The 16,344-nt window shown below is 37.2% G+C and overlaps 1 protein-coding gene across 4 annotated transcripts in view; it reads left to right on the plus strand.

The window, feature by feature from the left end:
* The window catches only part of pde3a (phosphodiesterase 3A, cGMP-inhibited), a 92,066-nt gene that overhangs the window by 63,074 nt on the left and 12,648 nt on the right, over nt 1-16,344 (plus strand). The window contains exons 3-9 of one of the 4 annotated variants that reach the window (XM_052583945.1): nt 1,455-1,472; nt 1,906-2,169; nt 10,291-10,448; nt 12,092-12,213; nt 12,357-12,519; nt 15,045-15,118; nt 15,337-15,500. In XM_052583945.1, coding sequence (XP_052439905.1) covers nt 1,455-1,472; nt 1,906-2,169; nt 10,291-10,448; nt 12,092-12,213; nt 12,357-12,519; nt 15,045-15,118; nt 15,337-15,500 — 963 coding nt within the window. Of the gene's footprint in view, nt 1-1,454; nt 1,473-1,905; nt 2,170-10,290; nt 10,449-12,091; nt 12,214-12,302; nt 12,520-15,044; nt 15,119-15,336; nt 15,501-16,344 lie in introns of all 4 variants that reach the window. The other 3 variants (XM_052583927.1, XM_052583937.1, XM_052583952.1) reach the window with 3 other exon arrangements.

Raw genomic sequence — 16,344 nt, forward strand, 5'->3', positions numbered from 1 at the left:
AATGTGAAATAAATTGCAAAATAGTTCCTGAGCTCACTAGAAATATTGTTTTCTGTACGTGCACAGTTTTCAAACCCCATGCATTTGCATAATGCATCATCTGTCTATGGCACAAACATGTGCGTGGACATTAAAATGTATACAGAAAACTGCAGTACGCAACATATTTTAGCATGATTATGGTTGCTGCATAAACATAATCACAAAATTCTGTTAACACAAGCTTCAAATTAATCTCAGTACTGCTTTAATCGCATTATGTGTTTGAGCATATTTGTGTTCCACTGCAGTGTTTTTCTTATGCTGCTTTGTGTTTTATAGAATATAATAACTAGATGTCTCAGGCCTTTAGATATGGTAACTGTAAAGGTAATATGCCAAACACCAATAAAATAATAAAAGTGAGGGATTTTGCATGATTCACCAAGGGTCTATGGCCGAGAAAATCCCTTACAGTAAGATCAGGCCAAGCACTTAATACATGTGTGTGTGTGTGTGTGTTTTATACACAAACAGAGAATGAGGCTGACGCAAACTCGTTCCCATAGCCACCACTCATCTGTCAGCCTCACGTGCGCAGGACTGTCAACGGCACATGAGCCGGCAGAATAAATCAAGGAGATTTTGATGAAGGGAAAAATGTAAACAAGCAAATGATTGTACTGTCAATATCTTGCGTCTCCGTTTCCTGTGAGTTTGGTTCATGCATGTCTTGTACAAGCTTTATGAGATTTCACAGAAGATGCCGATGAGTACAGAGCAGATCCCCATTCAGACCAAGTGAGAAAAATAAACCATTAACAAAAATGATAAGCCAATACTTGTGTTCATTCTTGTTGAGTGGCGTTTGCTTGCAATACCTTGAATAAAATACATTTTATTATATATATATATATATATATATATATAGCTTAGTACTCAGTCGGCATTAAAGTGTAAATGTGGATGGTCATATGTTAATGTATTTGTGTGATGATCATTTCTGAATAAGCCATTTTTTCAGCTTAGTTTCAAGCATTTGTTTTTGTATATGTTCATAGCATATCAAACAAGAGGCATAGGAACAAACCGTAGCGACTTTGCTCATGAATATTAATTTACCTGACATTCGCCCAGTAGTCCTGGCTGATTGGCTTAAATCCAGAGGTTCTGGTTTTTTTGTGTGTGTGTGTGTGTGCGTATGTGTGTGCGAATGTGTCTAGCTACTTTGGCAAAGACAAATGAACCTCTAACTCTTAAATAAATCAGTTTGATGAATTTAAGGGTCCAGAAATGACACACTTTGTTGATGAGAGCTTTTTGGGGATCTTTGAAATGATGTCTGTTGGCATCTGAACATACGCCCCGGCAGATGCCGCCTGTCTTGAAGATCTTCTGAGTTTTTAAGATCTCTCTCTCTCTCTCACTCTCTCTCTTTCTCGAACAATGACGTCCACGCGGCCCGATACGAGCAGCCATCAGGCCTAATGCAAGTCAGTTTTTCCTTCCTCCATTAGTTATTCTCTGTATGTGTCAGTCCTTCATCTGCTTTTGATGTCTCTCTCTCTTTCTCCCTCGTGCGTGTGTGTGAACACTGTATCCCGTGGCCGTTTTTGAGGAAAGATAGAGTGTGAGACGTGTTATAACTCTGTCCTCTTTCTGTACTTCTCGTGACCTCCTTCTCTCTTGCCCTCGAAATCTCTCCCTCTCTCGTTCTCTGTGTGTCTCTCGTTCCCCTGTGTGTAGCAGTACGGCGTCACTCTCTGCGTCAGTGTGCCATTACGTCAGCCCTGCATCGCGTCACCACTGAGGTGCAGATGAACTAACGCTGCTTTTTCTCTCTCCCCCTTTGTCTGTTTCTCTCGCGCTACCTGTGCTTTTAACTCTATCTCTCCCTTACGCCAACTTCTTATCTCTCTCGTTCAGTCTTCGGGCACCAGTGTGACGGTGGACATCGCGGTGATGGGCGAGGCCCACGGACTGATCTCAGATCTGCTGGCTGACCCCTCCCTCCCGCCGAACACCTGCAGCACCCTGCGGGCCGTCAGTAACCTGCTCAGCACCCAGTTCACCTTCCAGCCGCTGCACCACCGGCCGCGCTTGAGCCCCCTGCTGGCCTTCAGCGATGGACACGCCTGCTCCGACTCAGAGGAAATGCCGGAGAAAGGAGAGAGGCTGGCCATCTCAAAGGTAAAGCCACACCCACCCAGGCCCTATGCTAAGCCCCGCCTTAAAAATACAACTGATCTTTGCAGCTGTTGTGGTCCCACCCACTTTTTTCCATTTCCATACATTTCGTTAATTTCTTTTTTTTAATAGTGCGAAATATGTATTGTGTGACGTTCGATTTTACCAAATTATCTTGAAAGAAAATAAAATAGGCTCGACTTGATTCTATTCTTCAGTCATTGATTGGATGTTCCTAAGCCCCGGCTTAAAAAATTATTGACCAATCTAAGATTCGCAGCTGTCGTGACATCAGCCACTTTTTACATTTCTGTTCTTTTAGTAGCGAAAGATTATTTTTTTCCATATTGTGACATATATTTGAATTAACAACATAGGAATCGTTGGGCGGGACTTGGTTACAGTTAGTTGTTGATTGGATGTTGAGATGTGAGAGGAGGTGCCAGAGAAAGGAGAGAGGCTGGTCATCCCGTAGGTAAGGCCAACTCTTTAAGGTGCTGGAATTTAATTGGTTATTGGCCCTTTGCAAAGCCCCTCCTTTACAACATGATTTACCAATCTGTCCTTTGCATCTATTGTGGCTCCACCCAGTTTTAAAAAAAAAAAATTTTTTTAAGATTTTTAAAGTAGTCACAGTTTCTTTCTTCCATATTGTGATGTACATCTGTGTTTATTGACATTAAATTATTAATTGGATTATTGAAAAAGAACAGGTGGGCAGGACTTGGTTCTATGCAGTGGTTGTTGATTGGATGTTGAAGTGTGATAGAAGCACCAGAGAAAGTACAGAGCCTGACCATCTCAATGTTTAATGCCACACCCTCTCAGGAGCAGAACTTTGCTAAGCCATGCCTTAAAATATAACTGACCTTTGCAGCATTTGCCATTTCCATTCCATTTCCAGAATTTTTGAAAACAGCAAATAGTGGAGGGAATTGGTTCTATGCATTGGTTGTTGATTGGATTTTTAGAGTGGCAAATAAAGATGCAAGAAATCTGTTTTTAGCCAATTCTTGAAGACTGCTAAGGACTCAGCTGCTCGGATTGATTTGGGCAGATCATTCCACAAAGGGGGAACATTTAATTTAAAAGTCTGTGAAAGTGATTTTGTGCCTCTTTGGGATGGCACAATAAAGCAATGTTCCATGTGCAGAACACAGGTCTCTAGAGGGCACATAACTCTGAAGTATTGAATTTAGGTTAAGGGGTGCAGAGCCAGTGGTGGTTTTGTAGGCAAATATTAATGCCTTGGAGTTTATGCAAGCAGCTATTGGTGGCCAATGCAAATTTATAAACAGAGGTGTGACGCACATTCTTTTTTTGGCTCATTAAAAATTTATCTTGCTGCTGCATTCTGGATTAATTGTAAAGGTTTGATAGAAGTGTCTGGAAGACCTGCCAAGAGAGCATTGCAGTAGTCCAGCCTGGACAGAACAAGAGCTTGAACAAGGAGTTGTGCAGCACGTTCCGAAAGAAATGACATGATCTTCTTGATGTTGAAAACATCAAATCTGCCGAACTGGTCAGCTGATCATCAATCATAACTCCAAGGTTTCTGGTTGTTTTTGAAGGAGTTAGGGTTTATGTGCCTAACTGGATGGTGAAATTTTAATGAAACGATGGGTTTAATGGAACCACAAACAATTCTGTCTTGGCAAGGTTGAGTTGAAGGTGATGGTCCTTCATCCAGCAAGAAATGTCTATTAGACAAGCTGAGATGGATCTGCTGTCGTTGTATCATCAGGATTGAATTGAGAGGTATGGTTGAGTGTCATCAGCATAGCAATGATATGAAAAGCCATGTTCCTGAATGACAGAACCTAGTGATGCCATGTAGACAGAGAAGAGAAGTGGTCCAAGAACCGAGCCCTGAGGCACCCCAGTAGTTAGATGTTGTGACTTGGACACCTCACCTCTTCAAGATACCTTGAAGGATCTATCTGAGAGGTAAGACTCAAACCACTGTAATGCGGTTCCTGATATGCCCTTTGCCTATAGAGTTGACAGGAGGATCTGGTGGTTAAACAAGTCAAAAGCAGTGGACAGATGTAGCAAGATAAGTATTGAAGATTTGGAATCTGCTCTTGCCAGTCTTTTAATTTTCAGTAAAATTAAACATTTATGCAAAAGAAGTGTTAACAATAAGATCTATAAACTTGCATTTTTTTCAATAGATAGGGTGAACTTTCATTTAATGCTGACTCAATAAAATATTTTAGCCATGAACCTATTCTAGAAACTCTGAGATGAATGTTAGATTTGAGGCATAGTGCTCCTAACAGTGTAGTTTTTTATTTTAAATGAAAAAATTAACTACAGATCCCATGAATTATTGCAAATTATGTAACTGAATCATAAATAATTGTACAACACGAGTCTATTGAACTGAATTTACAATACATTTTGAGTTTATTGCAAAAAGTAATCATACTGGAGGCTGATTTTGATTACATAATTTGAATTTTTTTTTCTCTATGGATAAAGTTAATGAAATCGTGTATTCATTTTTGCACTGAAAAAATATTATAGGAATGGTTTTCACTCATAAATAAGAAATTGTATAATTAATTACAAATAAGTATCAAGTAACACTTTAAATAAATTATGAAATTCTGAAGCAGAAAGACTGAAATAGTATTTTCTTGTGAAACATACTCCAGTAATCTTTGTTTTATTTACACCTTTGAAAATTAATTTTTGCAATGTATTATTAGACAAGCTTTTGCACTTTAATAATAGAGTTGCATGGAAGTCTGTGGGCCCAATCATACACCCGGCGCAATGCGACGCAAGGCGCAGTGCAAGTGTGTTTGCTAGTTTCAGTCCGGCGCCGTTCACATTTTCCCATACAGCGCCACGTCGTTTAATTAGCAAATGCATTTGCGCCCATTTGTGCCCATGGGCATGCTAGTCTAAAAAAAAAGGTGTGTTCAGGCGCCTTGATATTTTAAGGAGCTGAAAATAGACTGCGCCTTAGACCAACTCAAACCTGGTCTAAAGTCTGGCGCAATGTTTTTTCTTTGTTACTTAAAGAGCGTGTTAGTATAGGCGGGACACACAATGCACATCCACGATGCATATTAAACACAGAGACGCACAGCAGCACACAAACATGCCAAATATAAAAAATTAAAGGATTGCAATGCATTTTTGAAGGCTAATTAAATATAAAAATGCCTACGCGTCATAATGGATAGTCATCGCATGTATCAGAATTAGAATCTATTTGATCGCACACGAGCAGCTCCGTTTCATCTCAGAGATGCGTTCTGTCTTTGCACTTGCCAAATTCCGCCGTGTAAATAGCAAATCCATCATGGCACGAGCGCAACTTGCTCTTAAAGGGAATGGAAGCTGAGACTCTGATTGATTTATTGCATGTTACGCCTAAAAAACACCCATTGGTCATTAAGAGAATAGGGACAACCCGTTTAGACCATGTGCCCGGGCGCGCCAACCGTTTTTCCGTCGGTAAAATACTGTACTGTACAGTAATCTATATATTTCTTTTAATATAAACTTCATATAAAATGCTTTGATGTGCCACAGTTAATTCTACCCCAATTAAGAATAATATCTAGTCACTGAAAATCATGCTGTTTATACCTATGGGACGTCCTGTGAAGAACAGAGCTCAGCGACAGGTCAATTAGGCTTTTCTTTGTGAAAATGGATGTTTTTTCACCGGCTTTGGTGTTTTTACATTATTTTTTAGCATTGCTGCAGCCATTCATGAATGGCTTGCATAATCTTGGTGGAACCAGTGAAGATTTTGAGACAAAAGAAAAAAGACTTCATTGTGTTTAATGGTTTACTTCCAGAGCCAATACTCTGTGTTTTTCATCACACACACACACACGCTCCTTCCTCATTCACGCCAACATGGCAGGTCTCTAATGTAGCAGACAATGACGCACATTCTCACAGAAGCCTTTTAATGTTTCACCAGCACTGCAGTTAAAAATGCATGCCGGCACTTAAAGAGTAGGTGAGGCAAAAGTCACTATCCGTCTCTCCAGCGCCTTTCCCGTGCTGCAGTGCTCAGCGAACAACATAAGAGATGTTTATTAAAGCTCATTCATTACACCTGGTCCATATGTAGGTCACACCCGCACTACGCTCTGATAACAGAATTCAGAGCTCCAGCCTTCTGATTTTTCCAAAGCGTACATAATGTGATATTTTGGCAGTGTGAAGAAAAACAGGAGTGAGTCTGGTTCTTTAAGCAGCGTTTTATCTGTCAGAGCTGCAGCTGTGTCAATATCGTGCAGAATTAAAAACGGCATGAAATGCAACTGATGGTGACACGATCTCCTAGAAGGTCAAATAGTTGTGGTCTGTCTGGGTGTCCAGTTTGGCAGTGAAACATTTAGCTTCGGCCTTGGCAGGAAACAGGACTTCTCCACATAAATCCCAAATCACTTTTCCTGTATATTTTAACTCGACAAAGAAAAACACTTTTCCGAAGGTGTTACATTTCTGCAGTGCTGCTGATCGGACGTCCATTTCTAGAGCCGGTAAACATGCATCACAGTTACCGTAGGTCAGAAACCTTTAACGCATTATACATGCATGAGCTCTCTGCCTTAGAAAGTACTATTAAGATTTAAAGGCCGATTCCTCTAGTATTTTCCTACTTCAGGATTTTGAGCGAGAGCATACCTTTGGAGCAGATGTTTAAAATGCTAATCTATTCAAGAACTAATAGGAAAGGAAAGTTGTTGAACTGACCGGTTCACTGCACTCTCAGGGTGTGTGTGTGTGTGTGTGTATAAACTAATTGGGACAAAGCATACTTTTTACAATTTGTTAAATAAACTAATAAATATAGTTATGTATTATAGCATATTATAGCATTATGTGCACCGATATAAAATATTTTACCTACAATACATAAAAGTAAAGCATGGAGAAGTAAAGTCATAAAATGTTTCTTTTTTTAATATTGAAGAAGATTGCAGTTTCACATCTTTTGAGGGTTGTTTTATACCTGTAATCACTGGTGTTTTGCTGCAAAATGACAAAATGATTATGATTGAGAAGACTGATGCTGTGAGCCTGTGCTGAGGGTGTGATTTGAGTTCCCTGCAGGAGGCTAGTTTGTGCAAAAATGCTTAAGTGGTTGCTGGAAAATGTGCTCATGCCATTTTAATGAAGGGTTGTGAGGCTCTGTGGGTGATGTGTGTATTGCTTTGCTTTTTGTGTGTGTTGGTAGCATGAACTATTATTAGATAATACATTTTAAACCATATAGGTTTGGGACATGCATGTAAATGTAAAAAGCGTTGATGAAGATATTTGGCAAATCATGAGAAACCTGTCAAGGGTCGTATCACAATATTATATATTTTGCATAAAGAAAAAATTATGACTCTTTTAGTATTATTTATTTTATTTTATATTTTATTTTTTATATATTTAATAATTGTATTTATTTAGAATATTGAATGACAACCAAGCACATTAATGCAGTAATAGTATTTTTTATTGAATAAAAATAATTTTTGTAATAATAATAATAATAATAATAGGTTAATAATCTCTCTAAACCAGTATAAAGGCAACACAAAAAATACTGCCATGATGTAGAATTGTTTTTTTAAATATATATATATTTATTTATTTATTTGTTTGTTTGTTTGTTTGTTTGTTTGTTTGTTTGTTTATTTATTTATTTTTGTTTTGCATTCCAGTAAATAAAACAAAACAATTAGACGTGTTAATGTCACATGTTGGTTGACAATTAAGCACATAAATGCAAAAGTGATTGCATTTTTAAAAATAATAATAACTATAAAAAAAAAAAAACTGAACAAAAAATATAAAAATATACTAATAAAATAATTAATAAATGAAACTAATAAAAATATATAAATAGTACTTAATGTATAATTGCTTTATCATTTAAATAATATATCCTATTATGTTATCTGCATACCAATTGAGACCATACCGTTTTTAAATCGTGATGATTTTGCAGTATACTGTAGTAAAGAATTTGGGGGTTTGATATCCTTAATCTTGAAATTGCAGCATAATGCACCTTAAATATCGATTTTTAATTCAATTGAATATCCAGACATGTTCTTGACGGGTCTGGTGAGATTCCCTTGTATAGATTAGTTTAGACTGTGATAGGAAACAAATCTCTAAGCTGTCACACCGGCTGGAGAAGAGTCAAGGTTCAGTCGGACACTGCAGAACCCTGATCGGACGAGACTCGGCTCACAGACGCCTGCAACACTGACAGCCTGTCTGCATTAGAGAGAGACTCCACGGCAGGAGAGGAGACGCACGTCCCGAGCACCTTCCCAGACACGAGGCCTGATACATCCACTCAAGCATGTTCCTCCCAACTCCAGCTGACAGTCGCTCCGGCTGAATTAATATCAGGCGCTCGTATTGCGCAGATGTTTTCATGTTTGTGGCTACAGATTGTTTGCATGAGAATTTTCCTGAGCTAAAAATACGCATGCGATTTGTGACTTCTGACCCCGGCGCTCACCCCATCTGTCTGTAATAGGACAGTGCTGGTCTCCCAGATTGCCTAGGGCATGCACTCGGGGCGTTTGGGAGATTAGGTTTGGGGCGTGTGGATGTGCCCTCTGCTTCTCGACGTGGGCCGGAGCCCTGCACTGCATCTGAAATATTCATGCTGCTCTCAGGAGAGTTTCTTCCCTGCTCTGACTGTTCTCAAACTTTCTGTGCACCAGTGCAAACATACTTAACTTTGATACGCAAATGCAGATAAAAGCATTAACCAATGCAGTTCAAGTGATGTGTTAGCGTTCTGGAGTTTCTTTGAAATATATTAAATGTGTCATTAAACCAGATGCAAAACACTCTCTCCAAACTATGACGCTAGTTGGCCTGCTATAAGACAGTTACTTAAATTTTTGCTGTACTGTAACTTGCATTGCATTACATTGAATTTAAAGGGATGATCCACTCAAAATTGAAAATAGTCATCATTTACAGTTATTTTAGTGTAATTGGGATGCTATTATTATTATTACTGATTCTATTTTTATAGTTTAAATATATTAATATAGATTTTAATTGTATAATAATTTATATTTAATTAGTTATGTCGATGTGTTTTATCTTTTTTATGTTTGTTATTTTTTAATAGTTTTTATTATTTATTTATGTACGTTTTAGTTTTTTTTTTTAGTTTTTTTTTTTTTACATTGCATTGAAATAAAATATAAGATAATGAAATGAAACTCTTCTTTAACTCCAGTGCTATGTTATAGTTTTATGAATATTTTAATTGGGTTTTATTTTTATATTTTAGTTATATTAATGTATATCTCAATTTTTATTATTTCAATTTTTATTTTTAAATTGTTTTATATTTTTAGTTATACTGCTGTGTGGTTTTTTTACTTCATTTTTTAAATATGCATATGTATTTTTTATTAATATTTTGAATTAGTTTTATTTCTGAATTATATATATATACTTTTTTTTTAATATTTATTTATATTTTAATTTTAATATTTCATTTAGATATGCCTACAGTATATAGTTTTATTCATTTTTGTGTAAGTTTCAAACATCAATGCATTTCTTTTATCTGAGGATGAGTAAATATTTCCAGAATGGTGTTTTTTGAGTGTTCTGTCCCTTTAAGTGCATTCATCTATTCCATTTTATACCCCACATCAGCCAAGCCTTTTGATTGGTTCACAGCTTGTGATGTAAATAAGAAATGCGATGATGCATTTCTCCAGGGTCTTCCATCTGTTCTGTTCCCCTTTTTCCAGTAGGGGGAAGGTCTCAGTATTCCCCGACGGACCGCTGTCATCTGCCGCCCTCAGATGTTCTCGCTTTTGAAATACACACTCGCTAAGATTTACATCATTTACGTAAAATGCAATCCAACTTTAATCCAAACAAGCACTTTGTTTAACGACCGCACTGCCAAAAAGTGTTAATTTGGCTCAGGGTTGTCAAACACATGTGGCTTGATTCTGTCTGGGTCAGTGTTAATTGATTATAATTGGTGATGTGACTTTTGACAAGCTTCAAAACTGACCTTAGCGGAGAATTTTGAGTGTTTTGCTGCGCTGTCAACATTGTTTTAGTCTGAACTTGATGTATGTTCTCTTTAAATAACAGCGTTTGAAGCGGAGTTTGCATCCGGGGCTTTTGAGACGGATTTCTTCCCCGTGGACCACCACCACCTCAGCCACCGGTCTGCCCACCCTCGAACCCGGGCCGGTCAGATGGGACCGCAGTGCCAGCATTAAAGCACCCCATGATGGCCCTTCCAGCAGGTAACAAACACCCTGTTCTTATCCAGATGCAATCCTAACTTACACAACTTGAAGCCAAGATGTAGATGAGTTTCTTCATCAGATTTCTCCATAAGCAGCTGATTCACTGCAGAGGTTTGATATGGTGATAGCATCGAGCTTTAAGTGCTTCATCATGCTTTTGGTGACCAGCCCAGATCACTTAGAAATGACTGAATGTCATTGCAAAATATTTCTGTATCTCAAATAAATTAATGCATTTAGCAGACACTTTTTTTCCAAAGCGACTTACAGTGCATTCAGGCTATACATTTTTACCTATCACGTGTTCCCAGGGAATCAAACCCTCAACCTTGCGCTTGATATCGCAATGCTCTACCACTTGAGCTACAGGAACACAGCAAATGCTGCAGAATCACAATATTTATCATCTTGCTTCGTTTTCGTTCAGTGTCTTCTATATTCTATACTAAGATCTATATTAGTCCTATAGTGTTCCTGTAGCTCAAGTGGTAGAGCATTGCATTATCAAGCGCAATGTTGGGGGTTCGAATCCCGGGGGATCACATGTTAGGAAAAATTGTTAGTCTGAATGCAATGCAAGTCGCTTTAAATAAAAGCGTCTGCTAAATGCATTCATTTAATTTAGTCGTAGCAGAGAAACGCTTCACAAACACAAAAGTGTCCAGTTACTTCATTTTAAGAGTTGGTTTATTATTTCAAACCTGACACACACCTTATTCATGAATTGTTTTGTTTGAGAAGTACGCTTGTGCAGTCTAACCTGATGTGATATTTTATTTTATTTGTCCAAATACTTCCCGGGCCGCTGTACTGTATGTGACTCCTGAAGTGTTTTGAAGCAATAATACATACTCTCTGAAAATATGAGTCCACGGAGAGTTCCTCAGGATTTATCTGAAAGCCCTTTTATCCGTTTGCCCTCATTTAGTTTCGTTTGTCATCATTGTCTCGTACGTTAGTGTTTCGCACAGCTGTTGCGGATCGCTGTCAAGCGCTTGAACTTTCCAGAGCTCCTCCACGCTGCCTTACTCACTCCGTCTGAATGTTTCATTCGAATTGTATAATGTCCTTCTTTGGGCATTTCTCCACCTTTCTACCTCTTATTTCAGCTTGAGTTATACAGACCAGCTAAAGTTCAGCCCATTAATACTGATATCCAGATAGCCATCTGCTCTGTGCAGACAGGGAGTTTAAAGCGGCTTCCTGGAGACCCGAGAGCCCGGGTCCTGTTTAGATTCAGGCCCTTTTGAAATAAAAGCCCCGGTGAATAATGGAGGGTCACACGGTTGCCTGCATGACCATGTCGAGGCTGGTTTTAAAGTGGCGGGTCTCCTTGCGCAGCTTCTTAATGGATATCTGAAGAGTGTTCCCACAGCAGGAGGCCTGTTCGCTCCCATTTCTTTTATGTTTGCAGGAAAATTCAAGTTTAAACCCCTCTCCAGAAATAAGCCACTTGGACCGTTTTAGATCCAGAAAAAGTGCATTGTGAACTTTCTCATTCACAAGTTTTAAGAGGAAGAAGGTTATGCTGTGTGTGTGTGTATGTATGCACACTAAAATACCACTACACGGGACTCTAAACAACATAACCAACATTAAAACCATGAACCATCAATCATGCGTTTTCTCCTCTCCTTCAGTTTGGTGAACAGTGATTCATGGAGCAATTCGGTTATGCTCGGGCTTTCCAAGAGCAGGTCCATGTCTGCTTCATACGCTGCCTCCTCCGCCGCCAACCACATCTATAGCAAGAGCCGAAGAGGTAGAGCATTGTGTGTGTGTGTGTGTGTTGAGTGAAAGGAGGTAAATGGGCTCTGGAAGTGCCAGTGTGATTCCTCTGCTCTCTGACAGGTTGCCCTTCTTCCAACATCTCACCTCTGGCTTCACCCTGCACCTCTCCTCCAGTCCAGGGCTCTCCGCTCACCAGCCCCACCAACAAAAGCCCCTCAGTGGAGCTGCCGGACCCAGAGCTTCCTCCGCCACAGAGCCCCCACAAAGCCTTAACCCACAGTCAGAGCGTCCCCAGCTCCAGCACTGCACAATGGGTGCCGCCGTCACTTTGTAGCAGGTAAAACCCCACCGTTCTGTTGAGCCTCACACGTTTGTGCACTGATTTTTTTTGAGGGAAATTCATTTAATCTTTAAAGCAGAGCTTTGGGTTCCAAAAGCATTGTAAAATTATCCAAAAATATGTAATAAATTAACATGGAGTTGTCGCGTCATCTCATTATTATTTCATATTCATTCTTGCTGTAAGGTATTACATTATATTTTATTATATTTTGCAAAATATTTAATAAACAAATATTCAGCTAAACCATTATTTCATTTTATTGTCCACAGACTTAAATATGAATTTCATATTTGCAAACGTTAATTCTCATACATGAGATATTTATTTTAATATCTGTGTTTTTAAAAATGTTGCTGCAGTTTTTTAAGTGTTTTTTTTTTTACTTTACCCAAAATATTTAATAAACAAATATTTATCTAGATCATCCTCAAAACTATGATTTCATTTTTTTAATATATATAAATACTTTAATTCTCATTATTGAAATATTCATTTAAATTTTTATGTTGGTTAAAAACATTCATTGCATTTTTTCTTAAATTAATTATTATAATTTACAAAATATTAAATAAGCATGCAGATGTAGTGTCCACAGACTAAATATGTAATTTCATATTTGCAAACGTTAATTCTCATACATGAGATATTTATTTTAATATCTGTGTTTGTTTTTTTTTTTTAAATCTGCAGTTTTTTTAAGTATTATTTTTATCACATTACCCAAGATATTTAATACTCATTGCATTTTTTCTTAAATGAATTATTATAATTTACAAAATATTAAATAAACATGCAGATGTAGAGTCCACAGACTTAAATATGTAATTTCATACTTGCATACATTAATTCTCTTACATGAGATATTTATTTTTACATTTCTGTGTTTGTTTTTAACAATTTTCTTGCAGTTTTTAAAGCATTATTTTTTATTACATGACCCAAAATATTCAATAAACAAATGCAGGTATATTTGCATATTAATAACTTTCTTATATTTAATTGTAAATATCTGTTTTTAATAACAACTCTTGAAAAATCGATGCAAGTCATTTTAAGTTTACTGGGAAATGTGTAGATTTTTTTTATTATTTTTAGGAATTGTACTTGTTTGGATTCCTTGGAGGACTACTAATGAGTAATTTTGAGAACAGACAGCTAGTTAATATTCATTTCGAGCCCAATTCATCACTCAAAGATCTGAGCATATCCTGTGGCCCTGGATGTTGTACAAGAGCCGACTGCAGCTTCAGGCCATTATGTGGTTACTGAACAACCACTGATCATTAACTGTGAAAAATACCCAACATTGTGTCTAAATATTAACAGATGGACGTACACGGTCAGATCTGCCTCCCCTCTCTCTCTCTCTCTCTCTCTCTCTCTCTATCGGGTTTAGTCACAGTGATCACTAATGTCCTGGCGATGGGACAAGGTCACCTTCCCCTTGGCCTGTAATGAATGCTGGGCACAGAGGAACAGCTTGATTAGGTTCTGTCTGGCCCGTTAATTCAGAGAGCTCAACTAAACAACAGTGACAACGGCTGGTGCTGCACACACACACACACACACACACGTGTACAGCACACATCATCAGGGGTTAGTCACCCGGAGAGGACGCCTCTCAATTTCAATGCCAAATATAAAAATATGCAATCATGAAATATATACAGTATGCACGCTTCAGCCGTTTCCTAACTCATGAAGCATAAAAACATGAAGCGTAATGAACAGCTTCCAGTGCCTGCGATGATAGATCGTGTCTTTTTCTTGTTCTTAAAGGAATGTTCCCGAAGTCAGCATGAAATGGCATTCGCAAAGCATTTTTCTTTCATAATGTGACTTATTTCCGAGTGAAAGGGGGAGATCAGGAATTGATTCAGTTCCCAGCGATTAAAACGTAATTGATTGTGAAAATGATGAAACTTGATGAAAGCAACCAGCTGTTTTTATTGTTATTGTTATTATTATTAATAGTTGTAGTTGCAACCCAAAAGTTAATAAAGTCTAAATGATAAATTAACTGATAAATCATGCACTTTAAGACCAGGAATGTACTGAAAGAGTAAATTATTATTATTATTATTAGTTGTTGTTGTTAAAATACATCACAAAAGAAAATAACAGCAAAAAACTTTAATAAAACATATAAATATATAAGTGAAATTCATGGAATTTGCGATGTTCATTTATTTATTTATTCTTTTTTTATTTTATTTTTTATAAAATTAACTGATCAATCATGCACAGTAAAACCAGGATGATGTACTGAGAAAGTAATCTGTTGTTTTTATTATTGATGTTGAAGTTGTTTTTAAACTGCAAAAAAAAAAAACACTACGACACAAACGCAAATAAATGCAAACACCTTTAATTAAACGTGGAATAAATAAGACATAAAGAAAGAAAGAGAGAATGTGATTTGATTTTATGCATTGAAGAAAATGATTTTAGAATTGGATTAATCTATGATTACTGTATGTTTGATTGATTTGATGTGAATGGATTGTCATGTGTTGTAGCTGTGGAAGACCGTACGGTAAGCTGAGACACGTGGACGGATCCATAGACGCAGGAGATCGAACCCAACAGTCAGGTATCGCCACCGTCATGTGCGTTTCTGAATTAGCATTTAGATGCATTTCACTTATTATCCTTTTAGCTGTTGCGATCTGTGATATCACAGCTCGCTCCTGGATTGAATCTCTGAGTTCATATGTAATTGGTGTCTTTACGAGTCTTTCAGAGCTGTCAGTCTGCTCAAACGTGAAATACGACGTGAGGCGTAATCAGGTGTTTTTAATATTCTTGCAGACGAGCCGCTGATAATGTCGTCAGACTATGACAGCACCTATGAGACCAACCACAGTGACAGCAGCGACTTTGCACAGAACGAGGAAGACAGAGAGGGTCACACGAAAGCCTGCGGGACGTTCCCGTCTCCGGCGCTCGCACTGGCCGCCCTCATCCCAGCAGAGGTAAACACCGCTTCTGCAGGAGAAATTGATTTTTTAGCACTGCAATTTAGTTTAGGCAGGTAGATGTTTTTTTGCTTGTTTGTTTTTTGCCTTCAAGCTGTAAAATTACACAATATAAAGAGTTGCATAAAATGTATAATGCACAAAAATACATCAGTTGCATAGTAAATATTTTACATGCACTACTTTTTTTTTGATCCAGTAAAACTACATCAGAACTAATCTTTGTGAAACGATTGTTTTAATTATTTATTTTCTTTAAATATTTGTATGCGTAAATTTTGTTTTCATGTCTAAAGAGCCAGGATGAGGATGTATTTTATTAAACAATAAATATCAATGCATAAATCACATTTTCTCTTTTTTTAATTATATATATTTTCATATTTTTTAATTATATAATTAAGGTTTTTAGTAAATATTTTTTAAATATTTTAAATATTTTTGCTAAATATTAATGTTTATTTAAATTTAGCAAATGTGTGAATATTTTATTTGCTGATGTTTTATTACTATTAGATACCATATAATGTTTTGTATTATTATGTTTGTTTGTTTGTTTGTTTTTGACCTTTATATGTCTAAATGTTGAGGTCAGGATAATTAAACGGCTGAAATGTGACCATTATAATTAAAAAATAAATTTAGTTAAATATAAAAAATGAATGTTTGGTGTATAGTGCATATTTACTTTTTACTGTATTGTATCTTTCATCTCTTTTTTTTCTGGTCAGTGTTAGAGGACCAGCAAACAGTAAAAATACACTGTGTAAAGTGTATGCACGCAGTCTGCATAATGCACAAAAATTCGGCAATGGCTTAGTAAATAAATAAGCGTTACGTG

This window comes from Carassius gibelio, chromosome A4, assembly GCF_023724105.1.
Source record: "Carassius gibelio isolate Cgi1373 ecotype wild population from Czech Republic chromosome A4, carGib1.2-hapl.c, whole genome shotgun sequence".
Lineage (NCBI taxonomy): Eukaryota > Metazoa > Chordata > Actinopteri > Cypriniformes > Cyprinidae > Carassius > Carassius gibelio.